Here is an 18,986-nt window from a genome sequence, read left to right on the forward strand (position 1 = left end):
TTTCCTCATCAGTAGAATGGGAGGATTGAACAATAACATTCAGAATTTGCAGCTTTGGAAAGTGTCCTCTTGAGTAACACTGCAGTCTCCACCTCAACGGTCTTCCCCTATCATCCTCAGAGGTGAATGGCAGGATTTGAGGGGGAGGGGAACGGGTGGAGGTCACTTCCTTTATAGTGTCACTAGAGAGGCGGGTGGGGGAGGGAGGTGGAATACTGATTTACATTACCACAACGAGCTCAAGGACTGGAGAACAGATAAGTAGAATATTGCAGAAACATGTTGTGATTTGAAAAGGGGATTGGACATAAATTCAGTGGTTTCTGGATGGTATATGAATAGGAAGGGTTTAGAGGGATATGGGCCAAATACTGGCAAATGGGACTATGAGGCTGTCCAAAGGATCTGTTTCTGTGCTGTATAACTTTGTGACTCTATGACTTAAGAGAAATGTTCAGGATTACAGCTAAAGAATGGGGTAAGTATGACTAATTCAAACCATTCATACCACTTACTGTACACATCCTTTTTTGTGACACAGCCTATTTGTGACATTGCTCTGTAGTTATAAAGAAGTAGCCTTTCTGCTTCAGGCTTAATTGTGAAATTGTGCCTGAAATTGCTTTGGTTATGTTTGGCTCGATGTTTTCATTTCCATTTGTTTGTCTAACCATACAAGTAAGAGGATAACATAATAAGATGCAATTCCTTAATGTTTTTCTTTACATTGACAAGTATTCGGTGGTACAGTTAAAAGTGTTAACCTAATGAGGTTTTAGTAATATGGATAATAATCTGGGTTTCTCCCCAAAAGTAAGGTTTTTCAATGTGGCCAATCCTCCACGTGAAATCGCTGCATGTTGGGTCAGCCTCCTATTCCATGTATTGTATATTTGTTTGTGTCGCATCTCTGCTCACATCTAAGCCATGTGTGCCAGTCTTCTGTGTTGGCATGTACTGTACATTAATCTTTCACAGGATGTTGGCATTGCTGGCAAGTTCAACATTTGTTAGCCATTCGTAATTCCTGTAGAGAATGTGCTTGCTGCAGTGTGTGTGATGTATGTACACCCACAGGAACAGAATGGAATTCCAGGAGTTTAATCGAATGACATGAAGGAATATATGTCACTCTGTCTTCATCTGTGTTGCTATGTACTGCTCATGTGCCAGCCTCCTGTTCTACATTGACTTGTCCTGCCCCCGTGTTCTCTCTCTTGCTTCCTGTTTATTTTTCTGCACACTCAATTTTGTACGTGAGTCAGCCCTGGCAAGAGGCCATTGGAAACTGGAAGTTGAACTTCGATATCATTGCGATGTCTTGCTCAAAAAAAACTTAACAAAAGCCCGCTTAGTATTGGATTCCTTGGAGGTTTTGGTTGCAAGGTATTTTTTCTTTGAGCTGTTTTGTGTCAGATCTCCAGCAGCTGTTTAGTGGATACAGGAACAGTTTGAAGCCTAGTATCTCACCCGAGTGGCCAATCATAATTTGTAGCTGAGTCAAGTTCAAAATCACTGAAATGGACTGCCACTCTCCATCGTGAGCAATGTGCTGCTGCTGGATGTTCGGTCGGGGAGGGATTTCCAATTCATTTTCCTCCAGGCTGCGATTCCAGTGAGTGACTTAGAGTGAACATGGAGGTATCGCCTTTTGAACGAAAGATTAAACCAAGGTACTGTCTGTCCTTTCAGGTGGATGTTGGAGACCCCATGACAGGATTTTGAAGAGCAAAAAGGAAATTAGCTGCAGTGTCCTGAGCAATATATACTTCTCAAAGATTACAACACGAAAGCAGATTATCTGGTCATTATCACATTATGGGCCATTTGCTCGTGCACGTTGGTTACCACATTTCCGACAATGTGGCTACACTTCAAAAGTAATTAGTTGGTTGTAAGAACATTGTGATGTTCAGTCATCCCTGTACAGTATTCACATGTGTTTTATAAATGCATTGAGATGTATAAAGTGATCTGCCTCTGCTCCTGTTTCCACACAGGACAGTTGTGTCTTCCTCTTTAGTTGCTCCTGGAAGCATCCCATTATCAATTGCAGTTCATCTAACAGCATCTTCTTGTATTTTCCTCTTGGTCTAAGCCCCTCTAATCTTCCTTCAACCACCTTCTTCAGTAAGTTCTCGTGCCTCAGAATTGTTGCCACCCTTTTGAATTCCGCAACTGACCTTTCCTCATCCAATCACATGGGAACTTCTTCATTGCTCTTCAGTTGACCAGCCCTGTCCTTCCCCAGAACCACTTTGCCCAAAGTACACATTTCCGACCGTAACAGCAAAAACATGCCAAATTACAATCTCAATGAAGCTTTTCTTGAGATTTCTATTCATTCCTAATATTGAACATTCATAGAGATGTACAGCATGGAAACAGACCCTTCGGTCCAACCCATCCATGCCGACCAGATATCCCAACCCAATCTAGTCCCACCTGCCAGCACCCGACCCCATCCCTCTAAACCCTTCCTATTCATATACCCATCCAAATGTCTCTTAAATGTTGCAATTGTACCAGCCTCCACCACTTCCTCTGGCAGCTCATTCCATACATGTACCACCCTCGGTGTAAAAAAGTTGCCTCTTAGGTCTCTTTTATATCTTTGCTATTGCTCTTCTAGCTTTCATTTCTTTCGGAAAGTAACCATCTGCTGACAAGACATTTCCCAGGTTCTGAAAATCGTGATACTCATTCCAGTTTTGGCCACAATCTCTATTTTCCTGCCATTATTTCTTCCAAATTCATCCCTTTTTGCATTAAATTTTCATTCTGTACACTTTTGTCACTTCATTCACTTTATGCATTTGTTTCTGTTGGGGATCTTCTGCTTGTGAAGATCTGCTCATCTACAACTTCTCACTATCTTCACCAATTGGCCTCCGAATCTACCAACTTTCTGTACTTCAGCTAGTCATGTCATAGGATTTCCACACAGGTATTAAAGAGCGATGGCAATAGTAGAAGCCTTTGCTGTACTTCCCACCCGATCACCCCGGGTTTGGTTCCAGCTGACTGTCCCATGTACAGAGCTACAATCAATTCTTTTATCCCTTCGCTTGACTCTGCCTCCAGCTCTATGACAGGTTTTGCCAGTTTACTCAGAAAAATGTTTTCATAACCACAGCATCCAAACGCTTCATGTTATTCTACTGGCTTAGCATTCACATCACTAATACAGCATCCCTAGTCCCACAACCCTTCCCAAAAAGGTCACAAAAATATATATAAATGCAAAGCTTTCTTGTTTTATCTTCACTGTAAAGCACCAGCATCTCCATAATGGCAAAACGCTTTGTTCCATGCTTTCTCCTGGGCAGGATTTGACATTTGTATTGTTTTATAACTGCATATGCCTTTTGAGCATCGTGGGTCATCATGCTGATGATTTAGAATAGACTGAGATAGCCGGATTTAGCCAGATTGGATTTGCTCTTCCATTTGTGGATAGAACATACCTGGACAGTTGTCCACTTTACTGGATGCATGCCAGTGTTTTGGCTGTACTGGAGCAGTTTGGCTTTGGACCATGAGTCTATGGCACGACACGCAGGATATTGTTGGTTACTGTTGCCTTTGCTGTACTCCATGCAATAAAATTATTAGGCCATAAATATCAGGTATAAGTCATTAATAAATCTGTTTTGGGTCCACAGCTGCTTTTCATTTTTATAAATGACCTGAATGAGGGTGTAAAAGGATGAGTCAGTAAATTTGCAGATGACACTAAGGTCGGTGGAATTTTGGATAGTGCCGAAGGATGTTGCAGGTTGCAGAGGGACCTAGAGAAGCTGCAGAGCTGGGCTGAGAGATGGCAAATGGTGTTTAATGCAGAAAGGTGTGAGGTGATTCACTTTGGAAGGAGTAACAGGAATAAAGAGTATTGGTAAGATTCTGGGCAGTGTACACCAGCAGAGAGATCTCGGTGTCCATGTACATAGATCCCTGAAAATTGCTACTCAGATTGATAGGGTTGTTAAGAAGACTTATGGTGTGTTAGCCTTTATTGGTAGATGGATTGAGGGACTAGGTCATGTTGCAGCTGTACAAAACTCTGGTGCGGCCACACTTGGAGTATTGCGTACAGTTCTGGTCACTGCATGATAGGAAGGATGTGGAAGCTTTGGAAAGGGTTCAGAGGTGATTTACTAGGATGTTGCCTGATATGGAGGGAAGGTCTTATGAGGAAAGGCGAAGGGACTTGAGTATGTTTTCATTAGAGAGAAGAAGATTGAGAGGTGACCTAAATGAGACATATAAGATAATCAGAGGGTTAGATAGAGTGGACAGTGAGAGCTTTTTTCCTCAGATGGTGATGGCTAGCATGAGGAGATATAGCTTTAAATTGAGGGGTGATAGATATAGGACAAATGTCAGAGGTAGGTTCTCTACTTAGAGAGTAGTAGGGACGTGGAATGCCCTGCCTGCAACAGTAGTAGACTCACCAACTTAAGGGCATTTAAATGGTCATTGGATAAACAAATGGATGAAAATAGAATAGCGTAGGATAGATGGGCTTCAGATTGGTTCCACAGGTCGCTCCAACATTGAGGGCCGAAGGGCCCGTACTGCACTGTAATGTTCTATGTACTGTGTTCTATATTCTTCCAGTAAAAGGTAGGAAAATATGGGCTTACCCAGAGAGTTGTAAAATGTGGAACTTGCCACTACATTTAATGGTTCACAAATTGTAAGGTTGTATTTAAGGGGAGGCTGGATAAGTAAGCAAGGAAGAAAGGAATAGAATGATAGCTTCATTGGCAGAGATGAGAAGAGGCAGGAGAAGGCTCACACTGAAAGTAAAGATCAACCAATTGGGCCGAATGGCTTATTTCTGTACTGTATGTTCTACGTAGCTTGTATGTTGAGCCAGGTTGAGTCTTAAAGTGGGCCTTGACTGATACCAAGGTTTCTCCAATTTAACAAAATACCCAATAGTGCTGAAAGAGAAGAATATTTTTCCTGCTTCACTCATTAATCCAAAACACTTTAGAGCCAATGATGTTGCGTTGAGGATTATGTGAAAGTCAATTTGCAAACAGCAAGCTCCTACAAGCAACCATGGGATAATTAGCAGAAAATGTGTTTATAGTGTTGACTCTGGGATAAATATTGGCCAAGATGTTGGAACTCTATTGCTCTTCTTCAAAATAATGCCTTGGGATTTTCCCACTCACCTGAGAGGGGAGACAGGATCTCATTTGAAAGACAGATACTCAGACAGTGCAGCCCTCCCCGGTATTGGAACTGCAACCGGCTACACAGCCCAAAAAGCTATAGGGTGTGGCTTGAATCTTCAACCTTCCAAGTTAAAGTAGAGAGCTCACTCGCCAGTCACCCAAAGCTGACACCTTCAAGGGCAAGCTTTGTACTTGTGAATGAATACCCAGCTTCCCGCCAATGACCAGTGTCTCAGAGCATTCATTTCCTGAACTAGTTTGTGAGTGTGGTGCAGCCTCCTGAGAGAAAAGCTTGAGGAAATTAAGATCTGCTTTCAGACCCCAATAGTGACAGGAAACTGCAGTCCAAAAATTTCTTCAGCATCCTTTTCACCCGACGTGCACTTACGTCCTGTGTGACCTCTGACCCGGGCCTTTTCTGGTGGCTGCCAGTGTTTGCTTGTGTTCTAAAGTAGCTGCATTGCTTCCTCAAATCCACCGAGTATTTCATGAAGTATTATTGGCTCGATTCCCCTGTGCCGCTACCTCGCCACACGCATAGTAAAATCCACACACTCTTATTTTCACAAGATCATTCACTTCATTAAGGCCTCACTTCACTGGGAGCTGAGGGCAGGGATAAAGAGGCTAGGATGTAAACAATAGAAGGCAGAAAACTCTTTTCAAAGGAACAAAAAATTTGCATTTATGTAGCATCCATCATCCAAATGCCCCAAAGAGCTTTACAATCAGTGAATGATTTGTGTGAAGTGTTGGCTTCCTATTTGATGTTGTCTCCCCGTTTGATGTTGGAAATGCAGTAGCCAATTTGTGCACAGCAAATTCCCAACAAATGCCAATATGACAATGAAGAGATAGTCTGTCCTTAATCAAAAAAAACTGAAAGAACTGCGGATACTGGAAATCAGAAAAGAAAACTGAAATTGCTGGAAAAACTCAGCTGATCTGGCAGCAATTGTGGAGAGCAAACAGAGTTAACATTTTAGGTTTAGTGACCCTTCTTCAGAACCGGTTCACTGGACATGAAATGTTAAATTCTGATTTCTCTCCACAGATGCTGCCTGAACTGCTACAGTTTTCCTTCAAGATAAACAACACTGCAGATGCTGGAATCCAAGGTAGACTATCAGGAGATTCGAAGAACACAGTTAGCCAGGCAGCATCAGGAGGTGCAGAAGTCAACATTTTGCATGTAACCCTTCTCAGAACTGGAGGTGGGTGTCAGGGGAGCTGCTGTAAAGGGGCTGGTGGGGGCAGGGTGGTGAAGTGGGTATAGGTAAAGACAGGCAGAGGGTATGACCTGGTTGGTCCGTGGGAGGACTGAATCTGATTAGGGAGGATTTGAGCTGTAGGGAGAGACTAAATAGGCTAGGGGTGTTTTCTCTGGAGCGTCGGAGGCTGAGGGGTGACCTTATAGAGATTTACAAAATCAAGGGGTATGGATAGAATAAATAGACTAAGTCTTTTCCTTGGGTGGGGGAGTTCAGAACTAGAGAGCATAGGTTTAAGGGTGAAGGGGAAAAGATATAAAAGAGAGCTAAGGGGCAACTTTTTCACGCAGATAGTGGTACGTGTATGGAATGAGGTGCCAGAGGAAGTGGTGGAGGCTGGTACAATTGCAACATTTAAAAGGCATTCGGATGGGTTTTTGAATAGGAAGGGTTTGGAGGGATATGGGCCGGGTGCTGACAGGTGGGACCAGATTGGGTTGGGATGCCTGGTCAGCATGGACGGGTTGGACTGAAGGGTCTGTTTCCATGCTGTACATCTCTATGACTCTAGAGGCTGAGAGGAGTGGAAAGGAGGGGGAGGGGCTAGGAAGGGGGTTAGGGGATGCTGCCTGGCTTGCTGTGTTCCTTAGGCCTCCTGCTTGTCTACCCACTGAGGCTTTTAATCTGTCTTTAATGTGTTTGGTTGTAATTTGAATATTGACCGTTGGGCCTCACTGTCTTACTGCTCTTTGAGCCCAATTCAGGCAGATTCAAATTAGGTTATGAAAGGGAATTGAGGAGCCGATGGTTCTTTGGAATTATTGCCAGATTATTAATCCAGAGGCTCAGGTAATGTTCTGGAGACCTGGATTCAAATCCTGCCATGGCACTTGGTGAATTGTAATTCAATTAAAGATAAACTCGAATTTAGGGTCTCATGCTACCCATGAAATTGTGGTCGACTGTCAGGAAAAATCTATCTGGTTCACTAATGTCCTTTCGGTAAGGAAACTGCCACTGTCTGGTCTACATGTGACTCTCGACCCACAGCAATGTGGTTGAATGTTAACAGCCGTCTAAGCAATTAGGGATGGGCAATGAATGCTGACCTAGCAAGGGGCACCCACAATCCTTTGAATGAATTTAAAAAAATAATGTTGGGAAAGCCATCACATTGACATGAGAGAAGATTGTGTGTGGAATAAACTGCCAGAGGAAGTGGTGGATGCGGTTACAGTTACAACATTTAAAAGACATTCGGACAAGTACGTGAATAAAAATGTCTGGAGGGTTATGGGCCAAGTGTAGGTAGGTGGGACTGGTTTAGTTTGGGATTATGGTTGATGAAGACTGGTTGGATCAAAGGTCTGTTTCAACGCTGTACAATTTAAGGGAGGGGAGACAGAGCCTCAGTCTGACGTCCACTCTGAAAAACAACATCTCTGACAGTGCAGCGCTCCCTCAGTATTGCACTGGAGTGTCTGGCCAGATTTAAAGCATAGGTTTCTGATTTAAATTTGAACCTTCTAACAACAGTGTCAAAAGTGTTACACACTGAGCTATTCTCTTAAACATCTGGTCCATGCTCATATGCGGTGACCCCATGTGGTGGGGTGCTGTTATTTGCTCTATTCTGGTTACAGTTGCATAGATATTGACACCTCTCTGCTATCCTCCCCAACAATGTGCTATTTGACTACAATAGCAATACCTAAGCCTGATTTCACCAATTCCTTTTTCTCCCCAATGCTACAGCAGGGGTCACAGGATAATGATGAGGAGCAGAAACAAAGGCTGGGTATTTTCCCCTCCCTCTCACCCAGACAGACTGAGACTATCCCTGGTTGAGATCAGTGACCACAGCCCAAAATGTGAACAAACTTTCCGATCTTAACTGGGGGGAGGGGAATGGAAATCTCAACCTTTCATTTCAGAATTCCCCCACCCACCCCTCCTTGTGTTATTTAAAATTTGACTGAACACCTGCAACAATATCTTTTGTAAAAGTCCTGTACACAAAAAAACATTTATATCTTTTTTAAACTTAATATGTTCAAAATCACGAGGAGCCTGGATGGAATCTCTTTTGTTTTTAAATTCACTAATGAGCCATGAGTGTTATAGGTTTGGCCAACATTTATTGCCCAAGCCTAGTTGCACCTTGAAAAAGTGGTGGTGAGCTGCACTCTTGAATCATCAACTAATGGATAGACCCACAGTGCCATTTGAGTGGGGATTCCAGGAGACATTGGCCCGGTGGTATTAATTCAGAAACTTGGCTAATGTTCTGGGAATCTGGGTTCAAATCCCACCAGGGCACATGTTGGATTTTGAATTCAATAGATATCAGGAATGAAAAATCAGTGGTGACCATGAAACCATTGCTGATTGATGGGGAAAAGCCATCTGGTTTGTTAATGTCCTTTAGGGAAGGGAATTTGCCATCAATATCTGGTCTGGCGTATGTGTGACTCCAGATCAATGTGTTTGACATTAGCGGCCCTCCGAAGTGCCTTAGCCAGCCATCAATTGTACTGCTTGTGAGGAAGTTGAAACAAGAATAGGCAGAGAACAGATGTTCCCCTTTGGCAGAAGCATTCAGAGTATGGAGTTGGATGATCAATCATGTGGAGTCTTGAAGGGCTGAATGGCCTTCTCCTGCTCCTATTTTCTATGTTTCTATGAGGACCAGAGGATACTGATTAAAGGTGATTGTTAAAAGAACTTAAAAATCACACAACATCAGGTTGTGGTGCAACAGGTTTTTTTGGAAGCACTAGCTTTCGGAGCACTGTTCCTTCAACCACTTGATGACCTCAAGATAACTTCAGGTTTTCTAACAAAATGTGTCATCTCAGCTCAGACAATGTATTAAAGGTGTGAGGTTAAAGTCTGTCTGTGTATCAATCTTGAATCAGGCTGGTTCTATTTCTAAAGTCGGATTTACAGAATCTTACATGGCCTGACTGTAGGTTATGCATTTTTTGAGCAACCTAAAATATAATTCTGCAAATACAGATTCACCCCATAAACCTATATATGTGTGTCTTGTGTAGGAGAGAGAGTGAGTGTTTGTATGTGAGTGTGTGCATGTGGGTGTGTGTGCATGTGTGAGAGTGTGCGTATGGGTGTGTGTAAGCTTGGTAAAGTATATGTGTGAGTGTGATGGGGTATACGCCTGTGAGAGGGTACGTGCATGGGTGTGAGTGTGGAGGGTGTATGTGTGTGCGTATGAGAGAGGATCTGTGTTAGTGTGTGAGTGTGTATAGTGTAGTGGGGTCACCTGTCGTGTTACATGAACCCAATGTCCCGGGTGAGGACATCGTCATGGGTACCGGACTTGGCTATCAAAGAAGTAACATTAAGGATAATAGTTTTTACACAGTGAGCGGATAGGATCTGGAAGGATTCCCTCTGTGAGACAGATTCAGTGAATAGGATCATTATCTGAAGTGGAATAAATCCTGTTTATGTGGAACGTGAAGGGGAGTTGTTCCTGCAGAGATTAAACACAAACACGATGGCATGAACTGCCTCTTAACCGGTCAATCTTCAGTTTGGTGGAGTTCAAGTTGCAGTTTTTTAAGGGCTAAACAATCAATTTCAGCATCAATTCAGACAGAAAGGACCAGATTTTTCCAGAATTAAGTAGACTGCACTGATCTTTAAAAATGATTGGATCCAGGTGCAGAGATCCTGGCTGCATATGTGATAGTTTCAATTTCTGCTCACAGTGGTAAGTTGGAGGTCAGGCCGAGGGAACCTGAACTCAGCTGGCTCATTGAACCCAGTGTTGAATTCAGAAGACCCCCTTGTGGCTGTTACATAGGCTTTAACATGTGGGGTGGGTGTCATGACTCAATTAAATGGATGGATACTCTCTCTTGAAGAGTGAATACAGTTGAAGTATAAACATTTGAAATTCTTTTAAATCCCATGCTCCTTATAAATGAAAGGAAATGTGAAGGCATTGACATTTCCGGAGCATTGTTATTATGCCACTATGAATGCATGGCTGAGTTTCAAATGCTTCAAATACCCCAGCAGTGGATATTCAGTTCACAGTTTGATTAACAGTTTCAACAGGGTATTCAATGTTTAGCTGTCTTTGATGTGCAGTCTAAATAGGAATGTATTTGTTTGAGATTAACCATTTGAGATTTTAAAACTTTAATGGAATTCATGAACGAGTGTTTTTCACGATTGAGTGTGTATTAGGGACAGTTGTATAAGATTGTTTGTAGTTTACTGTCTTTACTTTCAGATAGACCCTGAGGTATAGTGATTGTAGAAATTGGTTAATTGGCTTTGGAAGTGGCATGAGAAAGATATAAGGGGCGTGGGGTATGAGTGGATATGGTGGGTGAAGACATTACTTATTATTGATGAGGTGGCATGGGGTGGGAGGGCATGGGGTGGATGTTAGGCATGAGGTAGAAGGGGATATGAGTTTCCATACGTGGGCAAGGACCATAAGACTTAATAGCCCAATGACACTTGGGTCAGAGTCACAGAGGACCAAGACAGGCTCAATAGAGGCCTTGGCAATCACCTACCCTCAGCCCCATCCACAACCCGGAAGGTTGACCTGTTCCCCTGTCCTACGTCCCTTGTGCCACCTCCCCAGAGGAAGAATTGGATGTGATGAGGTCTTTTGACAAGTCTAACAAGGCAAGTGTACGGTGTTGGGAAACATTGAGCTACTGCCTCACCTGTGAAAGTCTGGTCCAAAGCATCAGCTTTGGGGCATTCAACAAGTTCTTTCATGAGAAGAAATATTTCATCATGTTAGTGATAGTTATATCTTCAAATGAGTAAAGCTATTGATTATTTGACTGACTTAAATCTAGACATATGTTAGTTAACCCCACCAACTTTAACTGATAATTGGAAATAGTATTATTTTTAGAGATGTCACTTGTAAGCCAATCTGGGTACAAACACAGATTTCGTTCTTTAAAGGATATTTGTGAATGAGACAAATTTTTGGTCTCTGGATTACTAGTCCACCGCTATTTCTCCATTAAATAATGGATACTTTGAAGAACAGCTTAAAAGGTGAAGAGAGAGGTACAGAGTCAAAGAAATTTAAGGAGAGAATTCAAATCCTTGAGTCCTGGTCAGCTGAGCATTTAAAACTTAGGAAAACACACTGAATGCTCAAGAAACTCAGCAGGTCTGTAGAGAGAGAAATTAAATTAATGTTTCCAGGTCCTATGAGTCTCTTCTTCAGTTTCTCCATCATTTTCTGAGTTTGTTCCAATCCATTTGGAAAAGGAAATTCTGGGTCAGTGAGTAAGAAAAATCACAAACCTCAAACACTAAACTTGTTGGTAATTCCATTCCAGGGGATATCTTTACCCCTGTGTGGCACTGGGTCACTTAGGTCAGAGATCCACAAACAATAACCAATAGAAACACTTGTTTCATTCACCACCACCACCACAGTCTGGCATCCTCCTGAGCAATCACCTTTGCCTGACTTGTTCTTCTGTTGTCATGTGTGACCAATCAGGTCTGTTGATTGGTTCACTTTGTCGCATTGGATGGGCAATATCCAGCAAATCAACACAGTGATGTCAGAGAGGGTCAGGTGGGTGAGGAGCTGCAGTGGTTCAGAGATGGGGAATCAGAGCATTTAAGTGCAAAGAGAAAAAGAGCCACTCAGACAAAGACCTTCACCAGGGTGGATTTCTGATGAATAATGAAATGTTAAGATTTACATATGACTAATATTCTGGTTAATGACTTTGCAATGACTAACTGATAATTAAAATGTGGAGAGAAACCAGTCAAATTATGAAAACTGAAATTCTATGAGTCCACAGCTGGGCCAACAGGGAGTACATTGTGGTTATCCTGAGTAACACCAAAGAGATAGCATATTTCCTTAATTCATTCAGGAAGGATCAGCAGTCAAGAGAATAATAAATAAGCAACAGTAAGAATTTAGTCACCAAAGGAGCTCATCAATATTGCGTCCACGCACTGTTGCATCCACTCACACCAATATGCATCACTTCCACAGTAAGCCAATCTGATCAAGGATAACTAGGGATGGATAATTTGTTTGCCAGAGATTCCCACATCCCTTAAAAGATGGTGTTCCTATGTATTTGTTATTCTCAGCCTTATAGATGGAAGTAGTATGGGCTCTTTGGAGGTGTTTTCTAAGGTGCCTTGTGAATTTCTGCAGCAGTGTGTACTAAGTATTGGTGGTAGAGTGAATAGATGTTTGTGGATGTGGTGCCAATCAAGCAGATTGCTTTGTCCTTGATGGGGTGTTGAGCTTCTTGAGTGTTGTTGGAGCTGCACCCATCCAGGCAAGTGAGGAGTATTCCACCACACTCCTGATTTGTGCCTTGTAGATGGTGGACAGAAACAAAAACAGAGATTGCTGGAAAAGCTCAGCATCTCTGGAGAGAAATCAGAGTTAATGTTTCGGGTCAAGTGACCCTTCCTCACAACTGATGGTGGACAGACTTTGGGGAGCCTGGAGGTGAGTTACTGCTGAACTCCTAGCTGTGCTAACGTATACATGGTATTTGTATGGCACTTACAGTTTCTGGTCAATGTTGATGGTAGGGGATTGAAAGCTAGTACACGCCTCCTGAAAGATAGACCCTGATCAATGAGTGTGTTTGGGAAGGAAAAATGGCCTTGAATTTGTTTTGAGTAAAAACCGAAAGACCAAATTTGTTTTGGCCTGGCGATGCTGATCTCTGTATGAGTCTCATGAAACCAGCTGCAGCCCAGGAAAAGTTTTGTCTCTTGGTTTTACATTTAAATTGCCCCGACAATAACACTTCTGAATAACATATGATTAGGTGGACTGTGTGCCTCGAAGGCAAGGAAATTGGTCACATCTGTATGTTCATTCCTGGAGGTTGATTGCAACCCAGTCACAGGCTGGACTGCTGGAGGTGGGTGGCTGCGGTGCGATTGGGCACAGTTGAAGAAAACAGCCAGAGCTCCCTAAACAATAGGGAGCATTCCTCAGGACAGACTAAAGTGATGCACCATTGAGGGTGTGTGAATGCACTCGTGATGTTTCTTCACCCGATATTTGTAAAGGATCGATTCATTCACATTTACAACAAACAAGCGCACAAAGGCCATCTGTGCATCACCAGGCTTCTTTTAGTTCATAGTGCCTCAGTGGAGATATCTGGTTGTCAATTTACAGCCGCCCATTTAAATAGGCATTCCAGGGTTACAAATGGGTCACCCATGATCTTATTGAATAGCAGAATAGGCTTGAGGGACCAAATGGTCGACCAATGTTTGTATGATTGGGAGCAAGCCATGGTCTTCCTGATGAAGGGCTTATGCCTGAAACGTCAATTCTCCTGCTCCTCGGATGTTACCTGGCCTGCTGTGCTTTTCCAGCACCACACCCTTAACTCTGATCTCCAGCATCTGCGGTCCTCACTTTCTCCTAGCAAGTCATGACCCTCAAGCTATTCAATTCCACAAGGCCATTCCCCTCATTTCCATTGTTGACTTCATTGCTCAACCCTAAAAACATTTCAAACATTTCAGTTGATCTGCAGTCTTTCTGTGTCACTGGGATCCAGATTTCTGTTGCTCTATGTGTTGGAAATTGCTTTCTAATTCCACACCCGAAGAAGTGAATAACCATCAGCTTGAAACATTAATTCTTGTTTCTGTCACCATAGATGCTGCCAAACCTGTTAAGTATGTCCAACATCCACAAACATCTACTCACTCTACCACCAACGCTTAGTACACACTGCTGCAGAAATTCACAAGGCACCTTAGAAAACACCTCCAAAGCCCATACCACTTCCATCTATAAGGATGAGAACAACAAATACACGGGAACACCATCTTTTAAGGGATGTGAGAATCTCTGGCAAACAAATTATCCATCCCTAGTTAAGACCATGAACACACTTCACAAATCCTTCAATCCTTGTAAAACACTTTGCAGTGTCCTGAAGTCATGAAATGTGCCATATAAATGCAAGTTCTTACTTAAGGTATTCTGATAATTTCCTAACATAGCCCACCCCAGTCTCAGGCAAAAGTGAGGGCTGCAGATGCTGGAGATCAGAGTCAAGATTAGAGTGGTGCTGGAAAAGCAGAACCAGTCAAGCTGCTCCTCGGGTGCCGCCTGACCTGCTGTGCTTTTCCAGCACCACTCTAAATCTTAACTCTAATCAATCTCAGTTAGTACACTATTATGCAATAAACTAATGGGAAACCTTGTGCCCCATCGGATTAACTCTCCAATTGACCTGTTATGCAATCCCAGTCACTAATGGGAGGTTAGTCCAGCACATTTCAGTAAAACAATGAATTGATTTGACTTTGTGAGACTTGGGTTTTGGCTTTTAGCTGAAGTGTACACACAGTCATTGTTATACCTTTCCAGGTCTCAGTATAACTCAGTGGGAGCAGAGTGATAATGTCCCTCGGGTATGCACAATCCTGGAATGTGAAAATGGCCCTGCAGGTGTCTTGTTGAGAATATAAAAAAATTGGGCATGGTGTTGATTTTCATACTATAGAAATCACTGACTAATATAGCTCAAAAATACATGTATGAGCATTAAGATCACAAGTCCCATCCAATTACTTTGTCTATTATTTGTTTACTAATTTCACCTCTACTGATTTAGAATTGCCTTGACCAACAAAGCTATAGACCAAGAGCTGAACAGTGGAATGAGGTTGAATAGCATTGTCTTAGCTGGCAGTGATGTGATGGGTTGAATGGCTTCCAACCATCATTGCGAGATTCTGGGTGAGATTGAATTCCTTGTCCATTTGTCAACACCCGGACCATCAGCAACATCTGTTCCAACGTCTCCACAGGTGGCTTGATGTCCAGTTTTTGGTAACACATTTGGAATGGTTTGCCATGTTGATGGTGCTTTATGAATACATATTGGCATTATTGAAAGACTTGCATTTATATTCCTTCGAGATATCGCAAAATACTTCATCACCAATTAAGTACTTCTTGAAAATGTAGTAACTGCTGTCCTGCAGTAACCAATACTGTGCACAGCAAGATCTCACATACACATTGGTTACTGCTATTTTAGCAGTATTGGCCAGGACATAAAGGAGAACACTCCTGCCCTTCACTGAATAGAACCATCAGATTATTTACAGTCCACCTGATAGGGCAGGCCAGGATTTAGTTTGGCTTTTTTTCATTGGAAAGCCAGCAATTTTAACCGTGCAATATTCCCTCAGCATTGAGTATCAACCTAGATAGTCCTGCTCAAATCTCTGGAGTGGGATTAAAGTGATATTTTTTCTAAATCAGAGGTGAAGGTGTTTCCCAATAAGTCATGGCTGATATCACAATAACCTTACTGGAAATGTTAAATGGAGTGAAAATCCACAACAAAGGATGTAGATTGAATGCAGAAGAGGAAGAAAGCTGTTGTAACAGAATCATAGAATAATACAACATAGACAGAAACCCTTCAGCCCAATATACCTCTACGTCTTGGAAAAGCTTCCAATTTAGTCCATGGGACATGCCCTTTTTTTGCTTAACCCTGTAAATGTTTTCCCCTGAATGTTCCAATTCAACTTTGCAAATTTAAACACTTTTTTTTCACGGATCCAATCTTCCAGGAAAGGTGGGGGGAGGGGGCTTTCCTCCATGTTGTGTGGCTGAGGCAGGAGTCTTTTGTTTGCCTGTGGAGAGGATGGAATGGCCCTAATGAATCACATGAATATCTATACGTTCTGTGAGACCCTCCCTTACTAAAGACATTCCTTGCATTCCTGATTTCTTAAATGTTGCTTCTGGTGTCGCTGAATGCTTTCATTGGACCAGAGTGACAGGCCAGGAAACAAAGGCTGAGGCATTTACAGCTGCCTTGATACGTTGGGCTGCAGGAGATTAAAGGAGAGCTCATATATATGTAAATCTGACGTTAGCAAACTCCTGATACAAGCAAATCTTTAGGTGCTTTTGCACTGTAACATTTGATCCACGGGTGAGCCATGTCTGTTAGCTTCCCGCATGGATCAATATCCCCATCATGGGAAAGGCATCAGCTGTGTCTCAGTGAGTTCTCTACCCACGATTCTAAAGGCTGTGGAATCACGATGTGAGCTTAGAGACTTGAATCTTCGATGACAGCGAAACAACTTTGATTACAAGTCTGTTAGGTAGACAATGGTTTGCACTCATCATCCTTGAGGCCCTGCGGGAAAAATAGTGCACCTCATCACCAGAACTTTCAAACATGCACCAAGGTGTAATTTGGCTGGTGGAGTGAGGGGACCTCTCCTGCAGATCATTCCCTCACAGCCAGTGGTTCAGCATCATTGTGTACTGTGTCAAGGTGGCTGGGTGTGGCAAAAAGACCCCATCACTTGTCTCCTTCTGGAAAGTTCCTCTGGACAGGGAGCCTGGAGAGAGATGCCGACTTTTTTTTGTCGAGGTTCATCCCCATCAGTTCCACAAGATGGCAGTCTACTGCACAGCCTGACCCCAGAGTAACACACACAAGAGAAGCATCCAACCTGTTTTTAGAAGGCCATTGACTCAATGCAAGGTGCTCTTTAATCTTCCCAAAACCACTGGGTCTTCCAGGGCATAGATCTATATGTGACCAATGCCACAATGTTCAGGATGACATGCTGTTTGAGTGACATGAGACTTGGGGCCATTGCTGTAAAGGTTCCTTAGGGAAATGCCCTCTTGCTGTGGTTTGTTATACAGCTGGGAACCCATGTGCAAACTTTTGGGCTATGTACATCCAAGAGCAGTTAACATAATATGTAAAATAATTGTGTATGTGGACAATTATCAAAGAGCCACATACATTATTACACATTTTTCCTCGCGCTCTGGAGGCCCAAGGGGTGACCTTATAAAGGTTTATAAAATCATTAGGGGCATGGATAGGGGAAATAGACAAGGTCTTTATCCTGGGTGGGGGGAATCCAAACCTATAAACCTATAGATTTAAGGTGAGAAGGGAACAATTAAAGATTTAAAAGGGAACTAAGGGGCAACTTTTTCAAACGTGTATGGAATGAGCTGCCAGAGGAAGTGGTGGAAACTGGTAAATTACAACATTTAAAAGACATCTGGATGGGGACATGAATAAGAAGGGTTTGGAGGGATATGGGCCAAGTGCTGGCAAATGGGACCAGATTAGGTTGCGATATCTGGTCGGCATGGGCGGTTTGGACAGCTCTATAACTATCAAATCTAAACTGCTATGTATTGTGCTTTTACAACATTTTATGAATGAAGTACATAACCTTCATAAGGTTCCAAAACTATTTAGTCGGTTGCACTTTTCACTTGGTTTATCTACATTTATTCATGGGACGTGGCATCACTAGTAAAGTTAACATTTATTGCCTAACCCTAATTGCCCCTAAGAAGTAGTCATTCTTGAAATTAATCTATATGACATTGAGAAAGCAGTCAAAAGTCAACCACATTTCTGTGTGTCTGAAACCACGTACAGACCAGGCTAGGAAAGGACAGAAGATTTCCTTTCCTGAAGGGGATTAATGAATCTGATGAGGTTTTTAACAATTATCACATCGTTACTTGGTCTTTGTTACTGATATAGGTTTTAAAATCCAAATTATTGCAATAAAGTTCCACAATTGTGGTGGGAGGATTTGAACTTGTGTCATTACTCCAGGCCTGTGGGTTACTAAAATAAAAGCCAAACGCTCTCAGATTTTGGAGATTTTAAGTAAAAACAGGAATCAATCCAGAGACTGTGCAAGACTGGCAGCACCTGTGGAGAGAGAAAAACAGTTAACAGTTCGAGACCAATCTGATTCCAGTTCAGAAAGCAAGAAACTGCCACACCTGCTGAATGTTGCCAACACTTTCTGATTTTATTATTTCTGGATTTCCAGTCCAGCAACACTCCCACCATGCTACATATCCCACTGTTGGTTCTCGGTTGGTTGGAACCAAAGCGGTCAGTTGTTAGAAACTCTCACGATACTTAGTGAACAAACAAGGATCAACAGACATCAGGCAGCAGTGATTCACTCTAAAACTGGGTTTGGCCTTGCTTATTAGTGGTTGGGTCTATATCCTGGGCCAGAATCACCCACGCAGAGTGCACCCACCAATCTAACATTACATTCCAGAAACATTTTCAAAGGAACAAAATGAGTCCACAAGAAAACTGATCTTTGTAATACCACTGCCCTAAAATAGTGGGCACATTAACAGACCTCGTTTCATTGGTTTCTGTTAGACAAAATGGCTAAGTGGTTGACACTGGAAGGCCTTCCGGGGAGTATAAGTTTAAGGATACAAAGCTGAGAAATTCAGTGTGAGATATTACTTTGAGATATTTAGTTGTCTGTGTCCTTTGTTCACCAGATTAGATTCCCTACAGTGTGGAAACAGGCCCTTTGGCCCAACAAGTCCACACCGACCCTCTGAAGAGTTACCCACCCAAACCCCATTTCCCTCTGACTAATGCACCTAACACTATGGGTAATTTAACATGACCAATTCACCTGACCTGCACATCTTTGCACTGTGGGAGGAAACCGGAGCAAACCCACGCAGACATGGGGAGAATGTGCAAACTCCATACAGACA

General features: G+C 42.6%; 1 protein-coding gene across 3 annotated transcripts in view; it reads left to right on the forward strand.

The window, feature by feature from the left end:
• Nucleotides 1-18,986, forward strand: part of igf2bp1 (insulin-like growth factor 2 mRNA binding protein 1) — a 175,663-nt gene that overhangs the window by 88,648 nt on the left and 68,029 nt on the right. The window contains exon 1 of one of the 3 annotated variants that reach the window (XM_087977739.1): nucleotides 362-478. The exons of 1 other annotated variant lie outside the window; for it this stretch is intronic. In XM_087977739.1, coding sequence (XP_087833865.1) covers nucleotides 474-478 — 5 coding nt within the window. In that variant the 5' untranslated portion in view covers nucleotides 362-473. Of the gene's footprint in view, nucleotides 1-361; nucleotides 479-1,278; nucleotides 1,674-18,986 lie in introns of those variants that run through there. One more of the 3 variants, XM_043674803.2, reaches the window with a different exon arrangement.

This window comes from Chiloscyllium plagiosum, unplaced genomic scaffold (genome assembly GCF_037043375.1).
Source record: "Chiloscyllium plagiosum isolate Xiang-an unplaced genomic scaffold, Cpla_swu_hap1 HiC_scaffold_32, whole genome shotgun sequence".
Taxonomy (NCBI): domain Eukaryota; kingdom Metazoa; phylum Chordata; class Chondrichthyes; order Orectolobiformes; family Hemiscylliidae; genus Chiloscyllium; species Chiloscyllium plagiosum.